Source organism: Trachurus trachurus, assembly GCF_905171665.1.
Source record: "Trachurus trachurus genome assembly, chromosome: 16".
Taxonomy (NCBI): Eukaryota; Metazoa; Chordata; class Actinopteri; order Carangiformes; family Carangidae; genus Trachurus; species Trachurus trachurus.
The window spans coordinates 5,829,825-5,843,503 of NC_139902.1; the positions used below are offsets into that span (position 1 = coordinate 5,829,825).

The window sequence follows — 13,679 nt, forward strand, 5'->3', positions numbered from 1 at the left end:
TTGGTCTCCTCCGCCCTCCAACATGTTGTCTGATCCAACACAACCTGCTTTTCCCCTGGTAATCTTTTTCTCTTTTTTTCAACCTATTTGTATGCAGAGAAACATGCCTGACTGAGAGTAAGACACCGATGAGAGGAAAGGGACAGGTGAAGGAAAAAAAAGTGATATGAAAAGATATTTACAGTGAGAGAGAGAAGCAAGGGAAAGCGAGGGAACAGTTGGAATAAAGAAAAAATTAAAGGCAGCGAGCTGGAGATGGAAGCAGGGGAAAGGGAATACGATCAAATAAAGAAGGAGAGACAGTGGGGTAAAGCAAGAAATGTGAATGAGAGAGAGAGAGCGAGGTTTGGTTGACACATAAAACAAAGATGAGACACCTAGAGAGAGTGAGAGAGAGAGAGAGGGAGAGAGGGTGGGGTGTGGGGGGGCATTTGGGGAGAAGAGGCTGTTGCTGGAAAATGTAGATAGATACCTCAGAGAGAAAAAAGAAAGAAGCGAAGGGATCCAGCGTGTGGAGGGGCCAGAGAGGAGGAGGAGGAGGAGGAAGACAAGAGGAGGAGGGAGGGGAAGAACTAAAGAGGAGGGGAGGGGACGAGAGAGGCAAGGGAGGACCGGTGCGAGAGAGAGAGAGAGAGAGAGAGAGAGAGAGAGGCAGATACGGAGGTCCACAGACAGCAGCGGCGTGCAGAGTGTGCATGCAGCATGAAGACTGGCCACTGACGCTCCTGTTGGATTGAACACACATGCACGGACACACACACCCCTGGAGGAGTGTATGAGACATGCCCAGGCTGCTGTTCATGGACACACACACACTGGCAGGGCACCAGAGAGGAAATACAGCAGACCCCCGAGCCTGAGGAGCTATGGAGAGCAGCATGTTCTTTGGTGAGTTAGTAATTTCATTGTGGGTTTGCATAGTGTTTACATGTATAATCTCATCCTCGTGCGTGTGTGTAGGTGTGTGTGTGTGTGTCCATCTATACGCATACGTGTGTGTTCTTACTTGTTCTGGATAATAAAAGCATGAGCACTGGTTTCCATTAAAGGAAACAAGCATGAAGTTACACACCTAAGAGTTCTCTTTTTTTATGCGTGTGTGTGTGTGTGTGCATGTGCTTTATCACAGTCAAATATACAAGTACACACACACACACTCCACCTCCCCACCCCCCCTCCCCCTCCCTCACCTCAGTGTGCTCCAGCCTGTTACTTGTTCTGGGAACTAAAAAAGATAGATAGCAGAGCTGGTTCCTGTTGCAGCAGAAAATAGAAAAAAAGCAGAGAGAGAGAGAGTGCAGAGCGGCACTGAAGGATCCTAAAAAGTGTTGAATGAATGAACCTGCTCACCAGGTAGACCCCCCCCCCCCCCCCCCACCCTCATCACCCCCACCTCTCCACCCCTCCACCCCCATCACCTTCTCCTCGCACTCACAGCCTGTGTCTGTTGGGCTAAACTCCCAGGTGGCCCAGCTGCTGAGAAGCCACAGCTCTGGTGGATGTGACGGCGGCTGTGCGGCCGGCCGACCGTCCGTCCGCCGGAATCCAAATAAGATCGGAGTTGCCGGTGTGGAGAGCCACTTGTTATTCTGTGTGGGATATTTTAGAGAAATTGAAGGAAGGCTCCTTCCATTAGTTCTTATGGAGGAGAGTGGAGGAGGCTTAGGAAGACTTAATGCGCGAGCGGCTTCTCGTCAAGTGCTCTTCTCACGGCTGGCTTACAGTCACATTGGAGGAATAATTACACAGGGATCCGGAGTTCTGAGGGGGGTGATTTGTTAAATGAAAAACTCTCTCTTTCTTTTTTTCTTTTTTTTTTCATCCAGGGGATTAAAGCGATCTGAAGTTACAGACCGTGGCTTGTAAGAACGAGAAGGATTTTCTCCTGTTATGCCACACACACACACACACACACACACACACACATACACACTTCTACGCTCACACACATAGAGGAGGGAGAGCTGGAGCTTATAAATGAATAAGCTGTCAGGTGCAGAGACAGTAGCCGCTCTTTGAGACTCACCCCTCATGTCGGTCAGGTGTGAAGCTGCTGGAAAGCGAAGAGAAAATACAGGTGGTGTTGGTCCGGTCTGGTGGAGAGGGAGGTTTTGAGTTTGGCCCCTCGTTTAACCCAAAATCATGAGAAACGAAAGTGGTGAAGTGACCTGAGAAGAGCTCAGAGAGGTTTCTGATGCTCTTTATGTTTTTGTTAGATGGAGGACAAAACCATCTTATCTCCACCACTCTATGTGAAACCGTAAAAGAAAAAAAAAAAGCACAAAAGGAGTAAAGGTCACTGTTTGCGTACAGGGTGTGCATCATTTTAACATTTATGAATGCAGCCCTGAGTGCACGGCTGAGCTGCACACAGAAAATAGACGCTATCTCTTAAAAGATTAATAGCACTGTTTGTTCACCGGCTCTGCATTGCTGCTGTTTAACTGGAACATGATTTCTGTTGAAATGATTTATAGCAGGTGACATATCATTAGAAGATCCAACAGAGACTCCTGACCTCTGCATATCAAGATGCCCAGATGGAGGGAAAAAAAAAAAACTGAAATGAAAACACAGATCAAATTTGAAGTCCCCTTTGCATCAGAATCAGGCAGGAAAGGCAGCGTAACCCAGCAGGCTAATAGGTCCTGAGTATGTGCAGCAATCTAACAAGCTATTAGTGCCGTTGAGTCGAAGGCCCAGAGGAAATCTATCCGCTGTGTCTGGCTTTGCGGTCGGTGTTTAGCGGCACGTTAACGTCTTTTCGGTTAACCTCAGATTACAGAGCGCATGGGAAGTGATTGTTGGATCCCATTCAGGGACAGCTGTGTTTATTAGTGAGCTACACTCAGGACAGCAGTGAGAGCTACAGTGTAATATATGCTAATCTGGAGGGGAAGGGGTGGGGGTGGAGGCAGCGTGTGTTGTGTGTAGCTCGGAGGCCTGTGCGGTTGTGTACGCTGCCACTCGCTGGCGAGATGTATGGAATTTCATAAGGACGCAGAAGTTATCGGGCAAAGGTTAATTGGAAAATCAGTGAAAGAGGTTGCTTTGAAAAAAAAACAAGACTGTTTGAAATCCACCCTCTGTGCTCACTTTGTTCGTTTTAATGGGGGTGAAATGATTTTATCTTGCTCGACTGGAGGGACGCACTGATCTCAGAGCATGTTGAGGGTCACGGAATACAATCAGTGAACTCCAAAGGTGTTAATCACATCTGCAGCGTCATCAGCATATGAATGACTTCCAGTGAAATTCAGATTTATCTAATAATTGGATTTTTATTTGCTGAGGGAAAATGGATGGCCATGAGAGAGCGATTTCTTTTTATTTTTTTTATTTTTTTTTTATTTTGGGGCTCTCCGGTTGCCTGGACCCTCGGCTCCTCTGGGCTGATCCTATCGGAGGAGCGGCAGCCGGGTTCAGGACACTAAGAGGAGGCGGAAGGTGGAGGAGAAGCGGCGCAACATGATTAATTATTAATGCCAGTCGGCGTCCTCCAGACATCATTTTTACTCTCTGCCTCTCTCCACACACTGCCGCAGGAGTTAAAATGCTCCAGCTCAGATAAGTGAATCTTTCAGGAAGGGCAAAAGGAAGGCAGAGGACGGCCGGGGAGTCTGAGGCACGCCACACAACCGTGGCTGTACACGTTCCGTCCAGTGAGCTGCTCTTAACATCTCATACGTGCTGCATCATTAAACACGGCCTCAAAGAGAATGGATAAACAAAGGCCAGTGGGTGAAAAAAAAAAAGAAAGAACTTAAACCAATTCTGATGTGTTTCAAATGTTTCCAGAAGTCAGATCTGATCTCAGCTCAGCAGTCTTACATTTCTGGGCAAACCAAGCAGAGAGCATCTCCAAAAGCCCCAGGTTCAATGTGTGTCAACTGGCGTGTGCTAATTTGATTATTAAAATCTGGTTTAAGAAGATGCACGCCTGAAGCATGATGCCAACTGACATGATAAAGTCTTTAAAGCTGCACATTTGTTTTTTTGTTTTTTTGTTGTTGATGCTTTTTTTGGACTCTTAGATGACAAAAATCACAGACTACAAGTAGATGGAGCTAATGTATTAGCAAGCAGCTGTTGGTGCACATTGGGAGCCATGTTTGAGGTGGCAGGATGAATGGATGAGCGGTATACTCAGTCTTGTTTCAGCTCTGATTTAGGCTCATACGAAATGAAAGAATAATTAGCTTTTTATCTGTAGGATAATTGCTCTCTTGCAGGTAGCATGCAGTATCGTATGTATTTATTCATTTGCTTATTTGTTGAGGTTAATGAGAGCAGTGGAAACCAGCACCATATGGTGGATGCACCATATTTCCCCCGGTAGAGTTGGATAAATAATTTTCCCAGGGTTCATCTTAACAACCTTTAACTTTCATATAGCACAACGCTATTTGATCTGTTGTTGATTAAAAAAAAAAGAACATGTTATTGAGTGCAGCTTTAAGGTTCTGCTTAATTATATGATTTCAGGCTCTGGTGTGTGAAGATGTTAAATATGCCATGATCGTGTTGTAATTACTATACAACAAAATGTGTGCTATACTATAGGACTACTGTACACAATACACAGAAAGTGTGTGTGTGTGAATATGTGTGTGTGTGTGCTGGTGGTGAGGTTAATTGGGGTCTGGGAGCTGAATTTTTTCTCAGGTTAATCCGGCCGCACTTCCATCCAATTCGATGCTTTATATTCTCTGTGAATGTGAACGTGTGGTGTTAGTTGGTCTCGGGTTTGTCAGAGCTGCGGAGGGAAGGTAAACAAACCCTGCAGCTTTCTGTGTGGCCTGAAATTAAAAATAAAAAAATCTCTGCTTACGTTTTACACAGACAAACATTTTATATCCTCAATACACTTATGAATCTCACATTCAGCATGAGGAGCTCCCTGTGAGGATCCTCCAAGACCTCATTCACTGTACAGAGCAGTGCCGAGGAGAATGGATAAAAGACGCTAAAATAACCTTCTGCATTTCATTCGTTTGACTTTGACTTGTTTCTGTTCTCTTTGTTTTTATCCTCTGAATAAATTCTCCATACAGAAAAACTGATCATAGATTGTAGTTCTGACCAGGCTGAGGACAAAACTGTAAAAAAAAAAAAAAAAAAAAAAAAAGATTTTCCTCATGGTTTTATTCTGCCTCACTCCCTGGCTGCTCACACACTCTTCTATTAGTTATACGACTGGCTGTCACCCGCTGACCTTTCACTGTGGAGTGACGCCTCCATGCAAAAGAGACGACTGTGTCGGCTGCAGATCCAGGCTCAGCCCACCCGGGCTCCTCCGCTCCGCTGGTGGCGTCAGAATTTAGAATCTGTCGCCACAACTCAAATATTAACATCTTTTAGCCAAACTCCAACTCAAATATTGACACTTCTAACAAAATGATAATTACGGATGCCATCTGTGCTTTTCTGCCAGAGCCCGCTGCAGTATAGAAGTGTTGTTGTTGTTGTTGTCTTTTTTCGGTCTTATAGTGCAGGAGTGTCTTCAGTGTCGGAGCGAGTGCGTTGCTCAGGAGTCGGGGTTAAAGTTCACCTCGGCTGCCACGGGCTCATTTTCCTGCTGTGCTTTATATTTTGTGTTTTTGCTGTCGGCGACAGAGGATCAGGCAGAGGAGAGCTGCTACACTAACCCCTGCTGCAGGCTGGAATGTGCTTTTGTGTTTGGGCATGTTGGCGAGATTATGATTTCAAAACAAGGGGGGAAAAAAAAATCTACATTTTTTACAACTGAAACAGGAGGGAGAAGTTGAAAGGTCAGAGGAGGTTAACACACTCTGTGTAAGAACAAAACGTGTATCTCTTTCACCTCGAGACTAAATATTGCACTTCTTCAGGAACTCTGATTAGCAGCATCATCACAGCAGCAGCCAGTGGAAGTCAGTGTTGTTAGGTTGTTTGACCCGACGCTCTGATCCAGAACAAGTCTGGGTTTACAGGCCTGAAATGTTATTCTTGACATTCATTGTCCACAGAGGATGAATCCAGACGATCACCGTGAGGTTGACATTTCAGGTTTGGAGTGCACAGCCTAAACAAGTCTTGGACTGATCACCAGTGACATTCATGTTCCCCTCAGGATGAAGTGAAACAACCTCAGCCATGCAGACATCCAGCTCAAAGCACCTTTGTGCCAGAGTTCAGCTTCGTTATGGTCCTGTTGTTTTAGTTTTTTGAGTCCAGTGTTTTTACTGCAAAGTATTTGAATAGTGTTTCATAAACTAATTCTTAATTTACCTGTACTTCAAACCTGTGAGATTAAAAGCATTCAATCTGATGCTTCAGACAGAGCGTGAAGCGATGGAGAACAACTAAGTACATTTTGCTCACTGGCATAAAACTACACACTTTATTCCATTTTATTCTAGTCTTTGAAAGCTACATTATCTCAGAATGGTCATAGAAAAACATACCTCAACAATATCTCATTAAAGTAAGGCCTATACATAGCTAACAGTTATAAAAGATGAAAATAATAAAGATTATACGGCAGTGGTAGGTTTATTTCTGTACTTTCCTGTATTTTCTAAAATGAGCACGTTGCTATTTTGGATGAAGTAAAAGCTCCTTCCATCAAACGTCAATAGAAAAAACAAGACTTTATTGTGATTTCTCGTTCGGCGGTGGAACAAATCATCTCCGTGTTTCGTTACAGGGAAGAAAACTCACAGACTTCAGTCATGGTGACACGTCAGATTTCATCTCCTATCAATCAGCAAACTAAACACGACCGATCAAACAAATCCACATTTTGGGTTTGTCACTCCTCATTTCGCCGCAGACCGATCCCTCACACATCAGGCCCGTTGGTCTCGAACGAGAGGGGGGTGGGGGGGGCTGTTTTGACTCGAGCACGTCCAGGCGGTGAACAGCGGACTTGGCCGGGCCCAAGGTGAGGCGTGCCTGTGGCCTGACGTCAGTCCCCGGCATGTCGAGAGATGGCACGGTTGGATGATCCCTCCGCAGAAGGACATGCTTTGTTAAAGTTGGGACTAGGACGTGCCTCCACATGAGAGACGGCATGTGTTCTTTTTCCAACAGATGGCAGCGCTCCGGCGACTGGAGGGAGAAGACAGAAGACAGAGTGGAGGAGAAGGAGGGGTGGGGGGGGGGCAGCCTGTGGTTTTCCCCTCTTTCTCTTCTTCTCTTTATGACTTGAGCTTTTTTATTTACCCCTTACCACAGCCTGGGGACCCAAACGTGGCAAACCTTGTTTTTATTTGTCTCATGACGCTGGTTTGATACTGTATGTATCTGCCAGCACTTTAGAACCGAGCTGGCTCAGAGTTCCACTGTTGTTAAATGTGCAGCGATAAAAAAAAACAAAAAAAAATCATGCCTCTGGTTCTCATTATAGCTTTACGAAATGGCTTCTTTAATTCCTAATGTTTTGGAAGGCTGTGACGTTTTCTTTTTTTTTTCTTTTTTTTTTTGATCTCACCGTGTTGAAATCAGCCCTGTGCTGTTTCCAATTGGTGGTTTTTAAAGCACTCTGCTGGCGTGGCGCGCTCACATGACAATAAAAGTGAAGTATTTACTTTTGTTTTTCCTAGAGATGTGTGGGCCAGGCCTCTGTTGCCATTGAATCATCTCATAAGACGCGCTATGCGCCTGCTGCACTCATTCCACATCGGCCGTTTGTGACGGCAAATTTCAGAATGAGAACATCTGTTTTTTTGGAGAGATAAACATCGTCGCAGCATCACGCAGTGGTCATCCGCATCGACAGCTTGTTTTCATGCCATCGTTGGGATCTGATTGTGATTACGACAGGAAATTTAGTTCAGAGGATCCTCAAGACGGCAGCCAGTGGATGACAGAGGAAATCTCCAAGCCGGTTAACAATAACGGAGATTATTCTCTTAAACCATGGTGGTGGTGGTGGTGGAGGAAGTGTTGAAGTGTGAGAAGCCATGTAACAAGACCAAAAAAACAAGTGTGTGGCTTTGTCTGTGTTGTACATTTGTTCTGCCAAGTGTCAACTGGTTTCTGCTCTGCTCTCAAAAAGTACAGTACTTCAACAGCTGAAATCACAGTGAAGATGCTCTCCTTCACATTTTTCTGTTCTTACATAATAGAACAAGTATAAAATAGTGACTGAGACGAGTCCCATTAAGACAGCATGTAACCAGCACTCATCTCCTGGCAATTTCTAAAAGCAGCTGCTAAAATCCTCCTTTTATAACCATGGCGTTTCTGACAACATCACCAAACACACCAGTTAAAGACAGACAGACAGACGGTGCTGTGAAGTGTATTGTACTACGATGCTTCAAAAGAGAAGGTTGGGAGTTCAGTCATGTCAGCTTGGAGAGGTGTGTCAATATTGGTCAATCTCTTCTTGATTTGCTGAGGTTTGTTGGAAGAAGTCACTAAAATGCTTTTTTGAAGTCAAAAGGAGCCTGAGAGTTAATCTAACGACAAAGGTGCACAGTTGTCAACACTGCTTGTTTGAGAGAACTAGAACCCATTGAGAAACACAACCTTATCACTCAGTCATTCAGTCATTCAGTCTGCAACATGGAGCTGTCCACACTGTTTGGGTCTATAGCCAAAGACCTGGTGGCCTTCAGGTAAAATAAAAAAGCAAAAGAGCTAAAGCCAGTTTTTGGTTTGCACCTTCTAGGCTACTGTAGAAACATAGCAGGCTCCTTGTAAGAGGATATGAAGCGTTTAGTCTAAGATAATGAAAACACAGTTCTTAGTTTCAGGTGACTACACACTAATGAAACATAATTATGCGTTTTACATTTCCTAAAATCCCACACACTGGTCCTTTAAAGCCACACAGACTGGAGATTTGGGGGATTTCTGTGCTATCACATGAGTTACAGCTCACTCTACAAAGGGCCAAAAATACTTTTGACTCCTGGCATTAATTTAAATCAAATCAACTTGCACGGTCAGCTCTGGAATTACAGTGAGGAATGTGAGCCTTGGCGGCCTCAGTACTTCAGGTGCTAAATAGTTAAACACAACACTTACACACAAACGAGATGTTGTACGTTGTGACACAGGCAGCTCTGACTACACACAAACACACAGACACACACACACTTTTCAAAGGTTTTCTTGGATGCAAACTGGAGGCTTTTGGCTGAAGCGTCCGCCCCTGTGACTGACTGCAGTTCAACATGTTGCCTTTGCTCTCCCTCCTACAGGTAACACATGTCAAAATGGCCTCTTGCCTGCCCTGGTGCGTCCCGCCCTGCCTACCGTCCAGACCACGCTGGGCATGAAGCAGTTTCTTCCCTTTCCACTGGAAGCGGCCTCGGCGGTCAGCCTCTTCCCAGGATTCAACACGGTCAGTCTCCTTACCTTCTCTGCTTTGCTTTCTGGTGCTGTTTCAATCTCGCTTTGGTGTTTGGAGATGAAGATGTGATGAGAATGTTATAGCTCTGATATTATATCTCTGACCTCCACTTGCACAGATCTTTATTTAAAGCTGTAATCACTGACTCAGAACCACATTATGAAGACTTTAGCTTTGACACAACGAGGCCCGACTGTCCGCAACCTCATTTAGTCAAGTTCATGGCATCTGTCTTTTTTTTACAAAATGCTCGCTCTCTTATAATTACCCATGAAGCACTTAATTGCTGTGATGCTCTTAAAGCTTTAAGGGAGGACTTTGAAAATGAGAGGAATACATTTAATGATGCTGACAGTCTTCTTAAGAGGAGTAAATCTATCCGAGGAGGAAATGTGTGTTTTCTTACGCAAACATTTATTCAGTTGGTGGAAGATTGAAAATATTATCGGTTGATCTCTGACAACTTCAGTGTGTTTCTGTTGCAGAGTGCATGTCATTTCTCTGCAAAAAAACAAAAAAAAACCCAGAGAAGCTCAGAAATGTTGGATTATCTGACAGTGCATTTAGTCTGCAGATAGAGGGTTGCATGTTCAGCTTTGTCTGGGTGATTTCCTGACTGGTCTGTCTTTAGGCTAAAACAAAAACTCATGAACTCAGAACAGGTTATTTGAGGAATTTGGCTGCAGAGCACAACTCATCTCCTTGTTATTGCCCACATCTGTTTCTTTTTTAACTCAAACACAAACATACTTTGCCACAGAACATGTTGGCAACTAGTGTCTTGCACAGTGGTGCTGTCTGAAACAGGACAAGAATTAGTTTTAAATGCAGAGTTGGTGTTGGTGCATTGGACATCCTGCTGGAAATTGTTGAATTGGAATTGTTTTTTGGGTTGTTTTTTTTTACGTAAACAGCTTAAAATGGTGCATCTGCATCAGGAACTCTGGGGTCAATCAAGGAGAAATTTGCAAAACATGTTTGACAGTGCAGTAGCTGTGGAAAATGAAGAGTTACTATACATCACTTCGTCTTCGTAAGACTGACTGTGCGATATGTTGTGCATCATCTGAGGGAAGCAAAAGTTCAACTGCAGAAATGTTGGAAATCAGTTCAAATATTGCTGCCTTCTTTAAAAGCTCTATAATTTCTGAGTCAGTTGCAAAACATTTCTATGACATTTATTGGGAAACAGAATATGGAAATGTGTGGCAATTATGGAGAAAATAGAAGCAGTGAGTGTGTTTCCATTAACCTGCTTAATGTGTAGTTTGAAAAAAAAAAGAGTAATGGAAACATAGGAATTTTGAAAAACTGAAATGTCGTCAGCGCACATTTTTTCGTAAAGTTTTGTTAAATTGAAACAAAACCTTTTTCTTTTTTTGTGTTCAAGACATTAGAGCCTGGTGTTATACCTCTGGGAGTCCGATCCAACTAAGATGCAGATGGTAGAATACTGTTGTTGTTTAATTGAAATAATGTCACAATCCAGATTTATACACATAACATCAGTCAATGGAAAAACAGAGGGTGCGTAACATTAGCTTAACATGTATAGACATTTGTCTACATGAAAGTCAGTTCAACATGCACGACAGCAGCAGTTTCCAACATATTTTTCTTAGAGCAACATTTCTTATTACTTTCTCTACAACTAGGACTAAGTAACATTATTAACATCCAGGAAACTGCGTTGAACAGCTTTAGGGACTCATAGACCATTACCAATACATTTTATGGAAAGCACTGTCAGGGAACAATTGCGGCCTTCAATACCGAAAAAATTCACCATTGACTTGGAACATTAGTGCTTTAATTGTTACAAATTGATGTTTCCCTGACAGAATCAATCTGCAGCGCAGGCCTTGCTTTTCGTACGTTCACCAACTCACAGTCTCTGACAAAATTTAATATTTCTCAAATTCAAGTCTGAAGACAAACGCTCCCTGTGAGGACGGTCCAGGCTCCAATTATGGTCCCCATCATCATGTAATTAAAAAAGAGTGTGCATCTGTCAGTGTTAATAAATCAGTAAATCTAAATGTGATGCTGATGGTGCTGATTGTAAAAACCCCTGGAACAAATCTGTGGCAAATTTGTTCTACATGTATGAAACTGACTTGAGCTCAGTTTTGCTGAATGTGCTTCTTGCTCTTTCTCTGGCTGCCCATCACCGACTCCTGGTCGATGTGTTTGATCCCCTCCCAGCCTTTGCTGTTATGGCACACTGTCTATACATTATTATATTTCAGTTCTATTATTTATTTATGGTTATGCTTTAAATGGAAAATGTTCCATCATTTTCAAAAATTGAAGTTATTCTTTAAGAGCCATTATATTTTTAATACGGTGGTGTCACATTTCAGAGACAAACGCTCTAATTGGCTATTTCTCCTTTATTGATAACTGGTGGAAATTGCTTTCTGAAATGCAACGGTAGCATGTGGCTACATAGACCTTATTGGATTTGCAACCAGCGAGGCACAACCTTTTAAATGGAGCACTCACCTTATGTGCACTTACTGTACCAGGACTCATGTGTACAGTGGTATGGATCTATTGATTTTCTTTTTTGAACGCAGAGAGTAATTACGAGGAAATATGTGGCCTCCTGCATATCGAATCAGCAAGGTCATCAAAAAAAAAAAGACAAAAAAAGGATTCCTGGAAAATAAAGGAAAAACCCTGACAGATAAAAAAGAACAAAAGTTTTTTTTTTCTTTAGTGTCTCCTTTTGAATTACGTGGATAGCTCTATTCAGAATCTATTGGAAACAGAGGTTGAAATATGGAGCACAGCTGGATAAGAGTGAGAAAAAAAAAGCAAAAGGCACATGAAGGGAAAAACGTGGGGACATTGCAGAGAAAAGCTGTGATAACCTATGGCAAGACGGACGGTCTCTGTGAGGAGACGCTCGTGAGAAAGTTTAAGAATACTGCGTCCCTGCTCTTGCCCCGTCTAATCTGTATTTAACAGACTGCAGATAAAAAGTAATACACTGGGAGGCCTCCAAATGGTGGAAAGCTGATAGTAGATGAACACAGAGTAATCATGTCTCTCTCTCTCACACACACACACACACACACACACACACACACACACACACACACACACACACACACACACACACACATGCTGTTCTCACTCTTCTCTCAGCCTCTCTTTGTTTCCCTTTCTGTCGTTTATTCCCTCGGAGCTCCTTATTTCCTAATCACCAGCAGTGTGCGGAGCAGTTGTAACGACACAGGCAGAGTTCATGCACAAGTTACCGCCTGTTGAGCTGCCTACAGTATACACAACACCAGCCCACCGCCGCCGCAGCCCCGTTCACCGCTGGCGTATATCGTTTTGGTTTCAGGGGTGCAACAAAAGGAGCAGCTTGTGGGCCCGATCGGGTTTCTCATGTGTCGCACACACAGCGGGTGGCTCACCGGGTGGGGAAAAGATGTTTTACCAATCACATAAAGAGAGCCGGAAAAACTGAAACCGTCACATCTGGGCCAAAGCGGAAAAGTCCTGGAGTCAGTTTATTACTGGAGTAAAAATAAGCCGGTGTTGGCAGTGAATTGTACTTAAGTATGTTGAGTAAAAAATGAGTGGAAAGTGAAAACCTTCAGGTGAGGAGAAGAGGGAAGGAAATGAGGAGAGGTAGAGGAAAGGATGGACTGAAAGGAGGAAAAACAGAGGAGGTGAGAGAAAGATGAATTGGAGGAGGAGGGAATGAAGCAAAGTGATGTCAATCATTATTTCTCCAGTCTCTCTGTGGGTGACTGTTTCTTTTATCTGTCTTCTGCAAACATCAACCACCGACACAGCAGGACAGCTGACTCATCTTTATTCCCCTTACAGACCGTCACATCCACACCTGTCCCCCTGAAACAAGGGCAGGTGGGAACCAAAAGTACTCCACACTAAAGTTGAAGTATATAACCAGTATTCAAGTTTATTTTCCAAATTGTATGAAAAAATAAACCATCAATTAATAGTATAATCAACAAACAATACTGCACCTTACAACAGAATTATTATGTTGATTTAATTCATCTGTTTAGTTCATGGTCATCTGAAATATAAATCCAAAATTTCCTGTGTTTTCAAAAAATCATCTATCTTCATTAAATGTTTGATATACACGTCTTATAACTGGCCATCTTATGGTGCCCAGTGTTAAAACTAAACAGGGTGAAATTATCTCCAACGGCTTCTACATGACATTCTACTGGATGAAATGTGTTAAATAAAGAAAAAAAAATCTTGCTTTATTCTCCTCTGCCTTTATTTAACAATTTAATCTTCGCTCTTTAATTAGATATTATCTTTTTTATCATCTGTGCATGACCATGTGTGGTACCGT

General features: G+C 43.2%; 1 protein-coding gene across 1 annotated transcript in view; it reads left to right on the forward strand.

Annotated features, from left to right (window-relative positions):
- Window positions 1-866: 866 nt before the first annotated feature.
- Window positions 867-13,679, forward strand: part of znf385d (zinc finger protein 385D) — a gene marked incomplete at both ends in the record, with an annotated part of 93,242 nt that continues 80,429 nt past the window's right edge. The window contains 2 exons of the mRNA XM_083989140.1: window positions 867-888; window positions 9,177-9,319. Of these exons, the coding sequence (XP_083845266.1) occupies window positions 867-888; window positions 9,177-9,319 (165 nt within the window). The remainder of the gene's footprint in view (window positions 889-9,176; window positions 9,320-13,679) is intronic.